General features: G+C 28.9%; 2 protein-coding genes across 2 annotated transcripts; one reads left to right on the plus strand and one right to left on the minus strand.

Moving 5' to 3' along the window:
* Positions 1–6,649: 6,649 nt before the first annotated feature.
* On the minus strand, positions 6,650–8,305 carry LOC126842101 (uncharacterized). The gene is made up of 2 exons (XM_050578982.1): positions 8,240–8,305; positions 6,650–8,163 (listed from the first exon to the last, which is right to left on the minus strand). Exon 2 carries the CDS (start codon positions 8,135–8,137, stop codon positions 6,731–6,733), a length of 1,407 nt encoding a protein of 468 aa, XP_050434939.1. The 5' UTR covers positions 8,138–8,163; positions 8,240–8,305; the 3' UTR covers positions 6,650–6,730.
* A 3,426-nt stretch (positions 8,306–11,731) lies between these two features.
* Positions 11,732–15,828, plus strand: LOC126842135 (BTB/POZ domain-containing protein 9-like). The gene is made up of 13 exons (XM_050579026.1): positions 11,732–11,741; positions 11,812–11,929; positions 12,313–12,396; positions 13,110–13,239; positions 13,407–13,649; positions 13,724–14,012; positions 14,082–14,211; positions 14,545–14,777; positions 14,878–14,928; positions 15,013–15,067; positions 15,289–15,475; positions 15,533–15,619; positions 15,721–15,828. Exons 1-13 carry the CDS (start codon positions 11,732–11,734, stop codon positions 15,826–15,828), a joined length of 1,725 nt encoding a protein of 574 aa, XP_050434983.1.
* The last annotated feature ends 330 nt before the right edge of the window (positions 15,829–16,158 follow it).

Below are 16,158 nucleotides of genomic sequence, written 5' to 3' on the forward strand. Positions count from 1 at the left end.
TTGATCAAAATACCTTTTTAAATAATAACGATCCTATAATACAGCTTGTAACACCAAACAATTGATCTATGGAAAAGATATACGAGAATTACTGTAACCTTGAACACATTTATATAATGTGTCAAACCTTTTGTATAAAAACGTCCTATCACGGTCGCCATTTGTAAAGTTAAACTTTGGGTGAACTAAGTCCTTTCGCCTAACTGGCAACTATTCATAAGAATACCACTGTCACCAACCTTGGAGCCATGCCTCTAGGCGGATCATAAAAGGACTTCTTAATTATTTCTATAACTAAACAAACATGACACAATTATTCGTTATCGGAACATATTAAGAGCTAACAACCGTCTCTTGGCCAGGGGCACAAAAAACGTTAAAAAAAAGCAGTACATTTCAAACTAGTATAGTTAAACTTGTAGAGTATAAAACAAGTTCCGTCTTAACCAGTATAGTACAAACCAAAGGTAGTTTTAGCCAGTGCAGCCCAAACTAGTATAAGACAAGTTCAATTATAAATTTGCATAGTGGTTCAATTGGGTGTAAACCAAGTACAGTTTTAATCAGTACAGTTTAAAACAGTAGAGTACAAATCCAGCCACATCGTCCGATAGAGGTCAGCGTGAGAACCTCTATGTTATAGAACAAAATAATATTGAGGTGGCGGTGCGGTGTCATCTGATATTGGTAGGAAGATATGCCTACAATATTTAACTCAGTTTTATGAAAATCTCACTTACATAACTAAGTTTTAAACAAATAAAAACAAAACCATTTCAGTGGGGACGGAATGATAAAATCACTTTCAAATAAACGATTCGATGCGAATCTGTTAGTAGTAAGTTCAAACCAGTACACTTCAAACAATGCACAGTAAGATACTATTTTCAGATTTTGAAAAAAAATATTAATAAACCTCGGCCCACTCCCGTTATTGACGAAAAGATTTGATTTATGTCTCTAATTTTATGATACAAATTTAAAACGAGTAGAAATACATTTTTTTGAAAAATAACTAAAAAAAACCTCTATTTTTGGGGCAAAAATTAGTGATAAAAATTTCAAAAAATAAAAGTCTTACTTTATTAAATATACATATTAAATTAATAAGGGTGACTTTAAGGCCACTTAGACGTAGAAGCGGCCTAGCCAACGGTTTTCCTGTGGGGGTTCCTTTATTTTAGCTTTATAGAGGGCCACTTTGCTTAGCCTACCTAGCCAGCTAGCCGAATAGGTACGTTACAATATAAATCATAAGAACACAATTTGTTTTTTTTTTTTTATATTACCTCATCGCTTAGTTTAGAACGTAAATCGTTTTAAAGGAAAATATTCAGTTGTTTTTTGTTCGTTATTTTTTTTTTTTTTGCGATACATAGGCTATAACTTTTAAAAATTTGTTTTTACTATTTCTGAATCACTTGTTATTGTATTTGTGCACAGCAGATGTTCTATTTCCATTTATTCTCCTAAAAAAAACAAGAAATAAAAAATTCCTTCTAGGAGTTATAATAAAATATAATAGTAATAATAATTAACAATCAATTCATACATAATTATGTTATACATAATTACCTTGATATCGTAGGTTACTATATAATGTATATACTTTCAAAACCTGTTGACTGTTGATTCGCTCAAAAATAGCAACTGAGGACTGACTATGGTCTTAGATTAAAATTATTATCATTTGTAATTATACATTGTTTTTAGGTTTTACTTCATAAAAAAAAAAATGTTTGACTACCGATTTCTGAGAAAATTGTATTTTATGTTATAATTCGTATCTAGAACAAGCTTCGGCTTAATTTTCAGACATAAATCCTAAAACTATGTTTGAAAAAGTTAAATTAAGTAAAACAAGTCTTAGCCTTCTAGGAGAACTTATTTGTGATCAATTTTTGGTTGGCCAATTTTAATCAGTACCATACGAAATTATACGCTTTGTTGTTCATCGAAAACGAGTGTTTTTTAGCGTATTTGTTTTGTTGTAAGTTGTTCAAATGTTTGGACTATTTTTTTGCATTGCCATAGAACCTCAATGTTCCAAAAATTATAACGAATAACTAATTTATACATTAGGACTCAATAATATTTCATTAAATTATCCTAATATAAACATATTTTATTATTAGTACTTAATATTACGTTTAATTTGATTGTATAGAAAATATGTAACAATAATATTTTCTTAACTGCCATAAATCAAGACCAAAGTGCTAAAAACTCTGTCTTATGTTTTTTTCGGCGTATCAAAAATATGTTTAAGACTCAATAGTCTTTGAACTATAGTTAATTGGATGTAATATAAAAACAGCCTTTAAAAAAATTTAAATGTCGGCATATAACTAGTGACGTGAATATATATCCGAAACTCTTTTAAATAATATATCAATCCACGAAAGCTTTAACGTATTCATAGCCTTTAAAAAGTTATAAAAATACAGCCCATATTTTAGTGTACTTATACTACTGGGTTAAAAATAGTTATCTATTTTTTTTTTTATTATGTTTTTCGAATAAAATTTAATAACGATAATAATTGGATCTAATAAATAACTTTAATTGAAGCCATTTAGGTAACATATTAAACCGGTACCAAAAAAAAAGTGGTCGAGTCAATCATATTTATTATGTTAATTGTTTTAGACGGTTTTGAAAATAATAAAAGTATACAATATTCATATGACATACGTTGAATCGCATGTTAGGCGTTAAATATAAGCAACATATTTTTGTTATGAAGTATAGTGTATAAACAATAAGAAATAGAAAAACAAAATCTGATCTTGAATCATATTTCTTAGTTTTGTGCTATTTTTAAAAAAAAACCCAACAAAAAATCGTACAACCGTAATAATCGTATATATATGTATATCGTATGGACAAAATATGAGTTATTGGAGTCTGATGTTTACTATAATTTTTCTTTTAGTTAAATATTATTTGGCTCCATACGACTGACGATTCTTTATCATAACACACAAATGACTTACAATCGTCCCCTAGATCTGTTCTCTACCTTTTTATGTCAACATCTTCACAATCAAATTACTTTAAAACTTTTGTTAGATATTCTTTATGTAGAGCACTATTATTATACACTAACAAACCAGCGCAGACTAAACCGGTACAGTCCAAACCAAGTGCAGTCTAAACCAGCACAGTTTCTACAGATCGAATCAAAATATTTTTTTTTAGTGATTTTTATTACTTTCAGTAAAAATATCTCCTGAAGACTGTGAATTCCCGTCTCCACTATGCAAAGACCCCACTAGGTGTCAAAAACGTTTATGTTTTAACATTTTTAACTTTTTTGTAGATATCTTAATTTTTTTATTGTATTATGTATGCTTAAAGTTTCTATGGTGCCTACACCAAATATAAATTGCCAAATAATCATATATTTATTTTCTTACACGAAAAATAATATTCATAACACTGTTAGTTGTGTTATTAATTGTGCGGTGATTTAAATATCAACTGTGTTTTTTAAAAAACAAAAAAAAAACCCTAGCATGTGGTGTATTGTACTTTTGTTCAAACAATTATATTGTTACACATTAATGCGTACAATAAAAATTACACACAGGAAAAAAATCCTATTTTCACTAATTATTTATATTTATTCAAAATAAATATTATAGATCTTAATTATTAACCATGGAAAATCATGGATGAAGTAGAAATAATACTATGCCAAATTGCATATTGTTTATTTTGTACTTTAAAATATTCAAATTATTTCCTGACATAGAATATTATATATTGTATATACTTAATTAGGTAATCTATTAAATTGCAATAAGCTTGTGTTAGATTATACATATAGGAATCGTTTACCAAAGAAATACATTTTTTTTATATTAACTTAACTTATGACTAATGCAAACCAACCGATCACGTAAAATATATATTATTTAGCAAGTATTATTTAGACTATGTAAAAACAGTTTTATTAATATATGACGCAAAAGGCAATGTTATTTATAAAACAACAAAATAATACATGTTTCTAAAAAAAAAAAACTCTGTGACCCAATTTTGCACAAAAGCTAAATAAAATAAATTTGAAAAAATTATAACTAATAACTAAATATATGTGATTGACAATAAAATGAAAATATTTTCAAATACCTGTTAATGTTTATCGGTAGTTAAACTTAGTAAAACTTAATTGTGTATCGATAATCATAGTATATCAATAAACAAATAGGAAAGATAAAAAACTGATAAAACTGATATTTTTTTATATTTTTCCTTGTTGGTGAATATTTAAAATATGATTATTGGTAAAATCTCTATTAACAAATATAATATTTAGAAATTTTGAATTTCTATTTTAGAAACTTTTAATTCGTGTAGATTTATTATAATGTTTAATGAATAGCTTTTATTTTATTCTTACGAAGCGTAATGACTGATAATTTCTTCATTTCCTTTCAATGGTGTTTATATTTTATATTTCTAAGCCAGATGGTCTCTAACGGTGGTCCATCTCCATAATACTGACCTATAATTATAACAATTTAAAAACCAACCACGAGATTTGAGACTGGTACACATTTATAGAACTTTCAGTCAAATGCTAAATTATATAGAACTAGTTTTAAGTTATACAAATTAGTATAACTAAATTATAACAAATATTTATTAAATATTGACATCCAGTGTGGCATAAATATATCTTTTTAACAGCTCTTTTTAAATTTATAATTTTATAACTAATTTTGAATAGTAGACAAAAATTATTTGTTTTATTCTTTTGCTGTAATTTTTAATACAAAAAGTAGTGACATTAACAAAAATTAATAATAGCTGCTTAACCAAAGGGTCTGGAAGTAAGTATTACTAGAAGAACACGAGACGACTAGAATCTAGCAGCGGAAAATTATAGGTAACAGTTAGGAAAAGAATTTAAATATTTGCGATGAATATAAAACTAAAAAAAATACTATAGTATCTTCCAAAAAAATGGTTTTATTATACCTTTTTATTATTTTTTGGAAATATTGGTCAAAACTAAAAAAAAAAAATGATGTACAACTAAAATAATAATAATAATAATCTTTATTTTACGGAAATAATTTTTTAACTACAATAAAATAAATTTACAGTATGTGTAGCATACAAAGTTACTATTAAATACATTATGCATAAAATAGATCAAAGATATCATGGAGAATATGAAATAATAAGCAATATATTTATCACAATAAAAACTAAAAGTGCAACAAAATAAAATAGAATGAGTTCAAATAAAAACAATATTAGTTAGAAACAATTTTTGACAAATTAAAAAAGATAGTTTACATAAATCGATAGTTTTAATTAAGTTTTCTGAAGACATAAGAATATCTGCTAAAGTGTACAATATATATATATATATATATTGAGTTAATAGGCGAAAGATAAAAAGTTGATTTATTTCTTGAATTAATTGGGTTTATCCTAAAATGTAAGCGCTCGAGTAGTTTAGAATAATAAACAATATTATAACAATCTTGATATTATGGAAATGTAGTTTATATAAATCAACAGTTTTAATTGAAGAGTTTAAAGAATTTGAACTCAATATCAAATATTTGAAAAACATTAAAATTTACACCTTTTAATTTTGTTTTTAAATATACGACAAAACTCTTAGCACAAAGTTAACTAGCATTATCTCCATTTTCAGTGCCCTCGAGCACGCATGATTTAATATCAATTCTTTTTAACGATTTGTCTGTGTAGTTGTCTATTTCTTCTAGAGATTCATATTCGTTATATTTTTTTAGCAAATCAGTTATCTTAGACATCTTTTGTCGACATTCTCTTTCAACAGGAAACTTATAGTAGCATGTTTTCCAGCCCATTCATTTAATTCATTAATTATACTCTTAAAATCATCTTCAGTGTTCAATTGAAGAAATTCTGCTAATTCCTCCAAAACAACACTGAAGTCAGATACAAGGTTGATATTTGAATCATCCAACGTTGATTTCATGTCGCTTAAAAATTTCCAAAATGCACGTAACATAAATGTTTTTACCAGTTGAAAAAAATATGTGTGAACAGCTTGAAGCGTAGTAGTAGTCTCGTGTAACGGTGTGTTTGATTTCTTAACCAGTTTCATTTTGGTTGACAGCAGCGTCAAAATTTTATCAATATTGTCAAACATTTTTTTTTTCTGTTTTCTGTTTATAATATTTTTTTAATATGTTTGTTGTTAAATTTTATTTATTTATCATAGGCAAAACTAAGACTACATTTTTGAAGAAGTTGAAGTACCACAAACCATGTTTTATAGAATATTTAATGTTATATTACATGTGTTGTAATTGATGATAATACCATTTTCGGCTAATTAAATTGCTACTATGGGATTATCTGAACTACTTCAAAAGTAAAATGTCTGTTTTTGGATAAGTACTTATTTTTTAGTAGGTTTTTGGACAAAATTATACCTCTTAAAAAATCAATAATCAATTTATCGAAAAATCTTTTTTGTGTTTTCAAATTTGCCAAATTGTTTTGACAAGAAAACTGATCAAAAGTTCTTTTTTTCGTGACGCACAACCTACGAAGTTTCTGGGCAGATTTATACTAAATAGAACAATATATTTTATTGTATATGTATTTATTTTTATTAATTTCAATATTCCCACAGGTGACACAAAAAATATAGGTGCATTATGAATTAATCAAAAGTGCCTTAATTGTAACACGAGCAATTATTTTTTTATGATTATACAAAATTATGTATACGATATGAACTAGTCAAAAATGTATCAACATATGATAAAATACGGTCCTTTGTGGTAAGTGGGGTAAATTTTTCGTCAATCATTTTCAAAAACGATTGCGCCAACCTGATTGAATTACTTTTAATATCGGTTTGAATTTTTTTGACAAATCTTAAGCCTACTGTAAGAACGTCGCTTAAGGTTTTCGTTTGGCCACTATCGGTCACTGTCGTTTGGATTTTTTGTAAATTACTATTTATAATCGTCATATGCTCATAGCGCCCTTCAATGACGCTCTTAATATGTGACTTGTAGTTTTGAAAATGTTTATCACGACAATTATTCTTATATTTATACTTTAATATGTCTCCGAATGCAACACGGGTGGAATCTTCCAACTCTAGTAGGTCCATAAACTTGGTTAAGACTTCATCGTTGAACGTTTTCGGCTTTGCTAAATCGTCGTCGGATTTGTTAAGTTGAATTGAATACGCCAATGTTATTTGCAACATTATTATTATCAACGTGCCTATCACCCGATGCTGGTACTCTCCGAGTGATTTGATTGCTGTCAACGCGCTTTCGTCATGCGGAAACCGTAGGTCGACACTTTCGGATTTGTTGGCAAAGAACTCGACAAAAAATAATTTGCATGTGTTTTCGTCGTCAAAGAGCAACAACTCATTAGAAAATGATTGGGACATCGAGAACTGCAATAGTCCGTTAACCCGGTTTTTTTCAAAATTTCCATGCAGTAACTTTTTGTTCTGTCGTATTGCATTCATCACGTCGCCATTTTTTTCAAATGACCAGAGCTCGCATTTTTCGAAATGCATATTAAAAGAGTTATTAACTTTACACCCGTAGACATGTTTGGCAATTTCGGTTAGCACATAGTTGTGCATCCGTTTGTGTTCTTTAAAATATTTGGAATTTAACGAACCACCATCGACGATATACCTGAAGAAATCGTTTATTTGACGCGTGTACATGAAAAGTAACCATAGATCGTTTACCTCGTAGAATTTTGGATCCAACAACGAATCGATCATCATGGTCGCCTCTGTCGTGAACGAAAAATCGTCAATTGTCTCGTTAGTGAGAAGGTTTTGGTGCTTAAAAACCGCATCGCCCGTCAATTTCAAATGTAACTGGGCGCTGTAAAGGCATCCGCATTCCAGTTTGTTGTACATGTCGTTTATCATGTTCTGTATTTCAACGGGGCGCTTTTTTTCCAAACTTTGACGCTCGTGTAGGACTGGAATGTAACCGGTAACTAACTCAGACTCTAAGCTTAATAATTTGTTTAACCGATACTTGTTTTTTTCCGTCTCGTCACCGTACGACCAGTAGAGCAATTGCGTTATACAAAAAAATAACATTACATACCACGATTTCAACACGGCCATTATGTCACCTCTTCCAGTTGCTTAACCTGCGAATTATTAAAACAGATTAGTATCAGATATTAACTATTCTCGATCGAAGACAATCGCGTAAATTTTACTCACTTGAACTTGTAAATGTGGATTTTAATGTACTTGTGCGACGTATCGCTTTATTTATCAGAAAAATACTGTTGTTGTTTAAATACAACTTTTATTTACACAACAAGTCGTGCGGTGCGCTTACAAATTTATAATTGATTATGTTTTTGAAAACTCGTGTTTACAGGGTATTTGGTTAATATGGCCTTATTATATTATGTTTATTGTATTCATATTATATACATCGATAGTATATTTTATCAAATACCTTCGTTGCTTACACAAAGATGTTATTTAAACAATAAGTCGTGTGGTGTGCTTACAAAAAATTGTAAGCAAAACATTATTTTTCATCTCAACGTTTGAACGATAAAAAAAACACATAGCGAATGTGTTTTTCATAAATGTTATACGATTTATTATAATAAAACAAAAAAACATATTCAAATTTTTAGTAAGTAAATGTGCTAATGCTTTTTGTAACAAATAATAATTCTCTTGTGCTTTTATGTATTCAATGTATTTTATTTTATTCTACATATACAGGGTGATTCATTTTGGGTAAGACACTCATTTTCTCGGAATATATTAATATTTTGAACAATATTTTTTTCCAAGAATTTTTGGTAAACATTGTGCTATATTTATCAATACTTTAAAAAAATGTATCACCAATCCTTGTAAGCCAAAATGGGGGATTTTAGGTTTTGTTTTTAATGGAAACATATGTTTTTAATTACATAAATTTGTGGACAAAAAATAAAATAATATTTTAGCGTTTGAATTTTGAATTTTCATTTATTTGTTCATTTGTTATAACTTTATAAAGATTTGATTTTTTGACTGACTTTTAGATATTTGCAAAACGATATGGGTATAATTTGTTTTATTTGTTTGTTGTTTTTCGGCACAATGTCATTCGATAAACGAGTTGGTATGATTTTTTTTACTAGTATACAAAAAAAAATGTTTGTTTTAAACATATTCCATTTGGTTGTTGTGTTTTTATTTGTTTGGACTAGTTACTTGCAAGGTAATACAATTTCAGCCGCAAAATATTGTACCAGAAGCTGAACACTTAGACAAAATTAATCAATTTAATGATTCTCCACGTCCAATGCAATAATTAGAAATCTAAAACACTTTTTTAAAACATGCTTTTCTAAAAAATAGTAAAAAGTGAACTAAAAAGTAAACACAAGAACAATTTACTGATCAATTGTAGCACATTTTATTTAAAAGGTCAATTACTTTGAAAACAACCGAAAATTAACTACAATTTTAAATAATGTTTTATTTTGGAAGTTCTATTGTAATATAAATTTGTTTCATTATTTGTGTGTGAAAAAAACATTTCATAATACTTAACTCAATGAATTTGTACTTTGTTGAACAGGGCCCATGCTTTTCTTTTTAGTAAAAAATTAAAGATATTTAACATTATTTAAAACTGTAGTTAATTTTCGGTTGTTTTCAACGTAATTGACATTTTTAAAAAAATGTGCTACAATTGGTTGGTAAATTGTTTTTGTAACCAAATTATTTTTTACTTTTTACTATTTTTTAGAAAAGCATGTTTTTTATATTATAGCAAGCTGTCCGGTCCCGGCGTTGCCCGAGATTTAGTCTGCCATGGCTGAGTAAAATAATTCTCATTCCCCATCCCCACCCCCATTCCTCATCTTTAATCTCTAATCTCTTATCAGATAACAGCGTGACAGCGTTTTTGTGACACTTTTTCGTTTATTATGTCCACCTCTTACTCAAGGGTCCCAGTCCCTGTCCCAGTCTCAGTCCCAGATCCCGTTTCAACAGTTAAAAGCTTGCCCAGAATCGTGGTACATAAAATCGGCCTGTTCCTTTAATCATCACCTACCATTTGCTCAAGTACCGTGGTTACCATGGTTACAAACAGAGTGTTTATTTTGGGTTACTATGGTTACAAACATTTAATTTAGTTAAATTTCGTATTTAAAGTACAAAATTCGTGTTTGAGGTCATCTTTAGGGATGGAATTTTCGTGAAGTACTATGCCAGTTAGGTTCGCGGGAGTGTACTTAAGAACTTCCCAAAGTTTCATGGCGATCGGATGAATGGAGTACTAATGCAGAAAGGACAGACAAACAGAAATTCATTTTTATATATATAGATTTATAAATCACATTCAATCACACTAATTGTGATCTGATAGAAGACTTTTCCAAACATAAGAAAAGTCTAAATTATTTGAAATAAACTTTGCTGGTTTTTTAAATTTAGTTTTCCATTTTGACATTGAGTTTTATAGAGAGCAACTGTTAAATCTGCATTATAATGCCTATAGAAAAAAACGATGAATAATTATAAGACCTTTAACGGGTTCAAACCTTCTGGGCAATATTAAACGTTAGTCAATATACAGCAATAACATATTTATGTACCTACACAAAAAAAACCAAACATACCGTGTACACAGTTTTTCCTTTATCAACGTTAGTATGTAAGTATGGGATAATACGGTACGCTACAATGATAAAACTACATTTTCAAACACTCATGATGATTTTCTTTATAGTGTTTTATAAAGTATTCAACATTTTATATTAAATTCCCTCATAGTTTAAAACTAAGATGATTCATTTTTTAGTCGTTATTATTTTATGGACAATTCCAGGTACATAATATATTTTACAAATAAATTAATAAATTTGTATCTGTATAATTTGAACGCTGCAATCTCTAAGCGTTATCATCACTGTAGATGTACAATACCTTCGTGACTTTTAAAAATATTTTAGACAACGCTATTATCACACTTAAGTTAAAACTAGAACATTAACAAACGTTGACATTCAATAACTACACTAGTTGTATAGTTTTTGATGAACTTAAGTGGTTCTTAATCATCGTTAATTTTTCATAAGCTTAGTTAATTTTTTGTATTTATCCGATGTATGTATTTTAAGGCCCAATTTTATTTTACCGTTGTTATTTATTTGAACAACCCAACGCTAATATTTTATAGATTTTATACACCATACAACGCACTACACATCTGTTACACACTTAAAACATTTTTAATTATAGTCAGAGATAATTGATGTTATAAATGTATTCTCCAGGTACATAATATATTTTAGAAATAAATTAATAATTTTATTTCTGTATTATTCGAACGCAGCAATCTCTAAGTGTTATAATCAGTTATTACTAATGTTGTAAACCACAGTTAATTTTTCTTAATCGTATTATAATAATTTTTGTGTTCAGCCAAAATATGTATGCATTTCTAAGTCACAAATGTTTTTCTTGTTTTTACATAGTTAAGATGTTATTTATTCGAACAAACCAACGCAAATGTTTTATACAGTTTATACACTATACAACGTATTACACGTCCATTACACACATTTGATTATTTTCAGAAAAATTTTAATAATTAAAACGTTTTGTTTGCGCTCAAAAACAATATTTTTATTATTTTATTTAAATAACTAAAGTAAACAATGTGAATAATTAGTGAAATTGGATGACTTGATGGTACACCGTATTGTAAATAAATAAATCATACTTAATCTACAGCAGCAAAATTAGTTTGTTTTTTAAATTTATTTTAGTTTGTTACTATTTTGTTGAGTGTACACCATCTTCTTCAACAGCCGAACACCACGAAAAGCAAATCGAACACGGTAACTTTGTGGTCAAAGACATTAGTGCTCTGTATCTAGACAACAGGTATATTGGTTAGGTTAGGTCTTTGCACCAATTACTTTATTATTTTACCAATTATTTTTATTATGAGTTTATTTTCTGTAACATAAGAAATTTATTATTTCGAATATTTCTAATAATAATAAAAAAATTATAAAATTGTATCATAAATTATAGGCTTTAATTTATTTTTAATAAATTTGGGAAAAATTATAGCCATTGCTTTCCTATCACAGCTAGACGATTATTGATAGGTGAATTATTTTTGATAATTATTAAAGAAAAGTCGTCTAACTATTATTTGATCAGTATATCAGTTTTAAACTACATTAAAAGTAAATCATAATAATTATAATGTTACTGACAATTCGTATCTGTATAATAATAAATTATAATGTTTATTTCAGATTTTCTGATGTTGTTTTAATTGTCGATGAGGTACAATTGCCAGTCCACCGTGCTATTTTAGCTTCGCGCAGTGAATATTTTAGGTACCTATTAATTTCTTGTAATTTAGTATATCACCTTAGTGTCAACTAATTTTGAGTGATTTTTAGAGTGCTATTAAAGTTGCTGTTAATAAATAAGTACTTATCGATAAACATAATAAAAACTTATTATTATTTGTCAGTGGCGGTCACAAGCCAATACGTTTGATTTGTTCCGAAAAAAAGCTATCTAATAAAGTTTATTTATATTAAGATTTTAAAAATCATTACAAAATGTAGATATAGACTAAACATTATGTTTTAATTAGCATGCAACATTTTATATGGCTAAGAACCTTGATTGTTTTTTGCATTGTAAATTTGTTTTGGCAGTAAATGAGACAGTATAGGTATTTTAACTTAATTTAACATATCTGTTTCAATGTTATTTAACTTCCTAAAGCATACCAGAGTTTACGATAAGTTTTAGACCGATAGTCTGTGAAGTCAGACTACAAAAGCCTTAGCCTTACTGATTGTGGCACATATATTTCGACGCCCTCTTACCTCTGAAAACGGTCTTAACTCAGTTCATCTTTAACTAATTTCACGGATTACTTCGTTACTTATTTATGATACGACCATCTATGCTGGTTAAACAGAAGACACTTGTTTTCAGGTCAAAACAAAACTTAGTTTTAAAAATGAGTTACGACTTTTTTTGCCGGGGAAGTCGAAATAATTGTTTAATTATTAATAGCATGCATAATTTCTAGAAGCTTATTGTTCGGAGGACTTCAAGAATCCGGTAAGCCTGAAGTCAACATTAGTAATGCACCATTAGCCTCATTTAAAATAATTCTCGAGTATATTTATACCGGTCGGATGAATTTAAATGATCTAAAGGTGACGTATAATCGATGTACTCTAACGCTATTCAAACTACATATACCCTATTTTTTTTAAAAAAGCTCTGCGATCGTTTAAGTCGATCGGCTGTGTTTAATTAGTTAGTTTGGAAAAAGGTATTCATATGAAAACAATTAATCAATGGTTTAATTTTTATTTTTCAGGATAAAGTTATTGTGGAACTATTGAGTCTCTCGAATTTATATGAACTCTCAGGCTTACAATACACACTGTCTCAGTATTTAAGCAATAACATTAATGTACACAATGTATGTTCTTTGTTTGCTATGTCACGACTTTGTCTGCCCAAAATCTCTGCAGTAAAATCACCCGAATATCTGCTCAACTTTATCGAAACTCACGCTTTGGATGTATTGCAATCAGAAGATTTTCTAAGTTTGTCAGCCGTAATAATATTTCAATAAAAAAAAGTATACTACTCGTGTTATGTGACAAGTTGAGAAACAACATTTTTTTTTAGGGAGCTCTTCAAGAAATTCTCATTCGTGACTCGTTTTATGCCGATGAATTGGAAATATTCCGTGCAGTTTATCGCTGGATCATAGAGAACCAAGACTACTTAGAATGTGATGCCACAAACAAAGTTTTATCTGTTGTTAGATATCCATTAATGTGCGATGATGAACTAAACGAGGTCAGTATGACATTACAAATGGTTAGTTTGGAAAGAATATCGGATACAATTCCGGATGCCAAGTTGTTACGAAATACGGTATCACCACATGAGCTTCAGTTTCGAGTACAGCAAAGTATGCTTGTTGCACGCATCATTTTTTATTTATAAAATTATGTTGAACTTCATAATTTAAAATTTTCAGATGTGAATCTTATTCATGGGTCTCAGGGTGTTCTGGATATCAAAGAATATGACGGAGTTGCTATGATAACTTTGGGTCGTTTAGCAATTATAAACAAAATTACAATACTGTTCGGAGATAATGATTCAGGGTATGTTTATCAATATGTTTAATCATAAATTGAAATTATTCAATATGTTTGTGTTCAATATAATTATTCTGAACTCGATGTCACTGGTTTTTATTTAAAACAATTATATTTTTATTTATGAAAATGTTTAGCGCAGGCCACTGACAGTTTGTTCCTCCGGGGCACAACTGTCTAGGGGAACAAATTGCCACCGGTACTAAACCGTCCAATCGGTGGGAATAACGGACGTTAACCGTAATAAATATTAGTAAAAAATAACATTTATGTGTTTTTTTAATTTTATACGTAATATACAAATATACAACGGTTTGTTCGATTTATATGATTTTTTAGGGATTACAGTTATTACATTGATGTTTCCATTGATGGCAATCATTGGGTGCGTGTTATAGATTATTCAGATTATTTTTGTCGTTCTGTTCAAGATTTGTGGATCCTCAAGCAGTTAGTTAGGTATATTCGAATAGTTAGTACAAAAAATACTGGTTATAAGAAATTCCAGCTATTGGATGTATCCTACAATACTGAAAGATGGGACTCAGTAAAAATCGAAAATGGATTCGTGGGTAAGATCCCCCTCTCCCCATCCAAAATAAAACCATCCAATTTTTAAAAACATTAAATTATAATACATATTTATCTAGTTGATTGATTTTAATTTTTCAGCTCCCGAGTACAATGTTGCTACAGAATCTATGAATGCAACTGTAAATGAAGGTGAACCATATATATCGAGACATTTCTTAATTCATCCCTACCATATTGACTTTCGGAATCACAAATATACATGGCATCCTATAGGATCGGGTTGTATTCGGATTCAACTCGCACAACCTTATATACTTAGTTCAATGAGGTAATGGTTAAAAAAACTTGTTTTTACTAAATAACTAGTATGTTGTATGTCTTCATGTTAGATTGCCTAAGGTACGTACATGTTGTATGCGTTCAGCTGCATAGACCCAACTTAAATGTTCACCAATTCATTCATCATCTGTTAATTGAATGTTATCGACTTTCATATCAGCAACTTTTGTTTTAACGTTATTTTAATTGAATTATTGTGATAATTGACAGAATGCTGCTTTGGGATGATGATAACTTATGCTACAGTTACACCGTAGAAGTTTCTGCCAATAATCAGGATTGGGTAATGATCATGAACAATTCTATGGAAAAGACACGTGGTTGGCAGGTGTTGCAATTTAAACCAAGGCCGATAGTGTTCATTCGTATTACTGGCGTGCGCAATTTAATAGGCATCGTGAGTAAAAATGAACTTTAAATTGTAACAACTTTTAATAACTCATTTATATTGTAGTTTTTTCGTTGCGTATATTTTGAGGCTCCCGCTCAAATACCATTACATTCCCCCTACCCAGACCGTCACGATGTAACACATTATTGGGTAAGTACATCGAAGTGAATGCACACTATTGTTTGTTTATTAAAACAATTATGGTTTTTACTATAATTAAGACAAAAATGTAACAAAAATTTCTCTTTCAGGAGAACAACAAACCATGTATTACTGTGGCAGAAGCACCGGTTCAAAAACATGAGGAGACAACCGACCAACAAGACAATGATCTTGGCCACCGATGCTCAATTAGTTGACATACTACCATCTGAGACACGTTATAAAATAGATATAGTACTTTTGTTATCATACGGTAAAATATACCGACACATAATGCATGTGTACAAACTCATATTTATATAGTATTTATCATAAATGATGATCAGATGAATGCCGTATATTTTTTATAATTTAAAATTTACTTACCCAATTTTAATTTTTTTAAATTTATATTATTTTCCCAAATGTAATATATTTTCTTTAAATTGCCAAGAAATGAACAAGTTTTTTAAAAAAAAGGATAGTAAGAAAAACTTTTTTAAAAGCATGCTTTTCCAAAATAAAAAATAGTAAAAAGTAAAAAATAA

Source organism: Adelges cooleyi, unplaced genomic scaffold (genome assembly GCF_023614345.1).
Source record: "Adelges cooleyi isolate 19-005CV unplaced genomic scaffold, UGA_ACOO_1.1 ACOO_flye_CR_arks_rails_tigmint_CR_PRNA_446, whole genome shotgun sequence".
Lineage (NCBI taxonomy): Eukaryota > Metazoa > Arthropoda > Insecta > Hemiptera > Adelgidae > Adelges > Adelges cooleyi.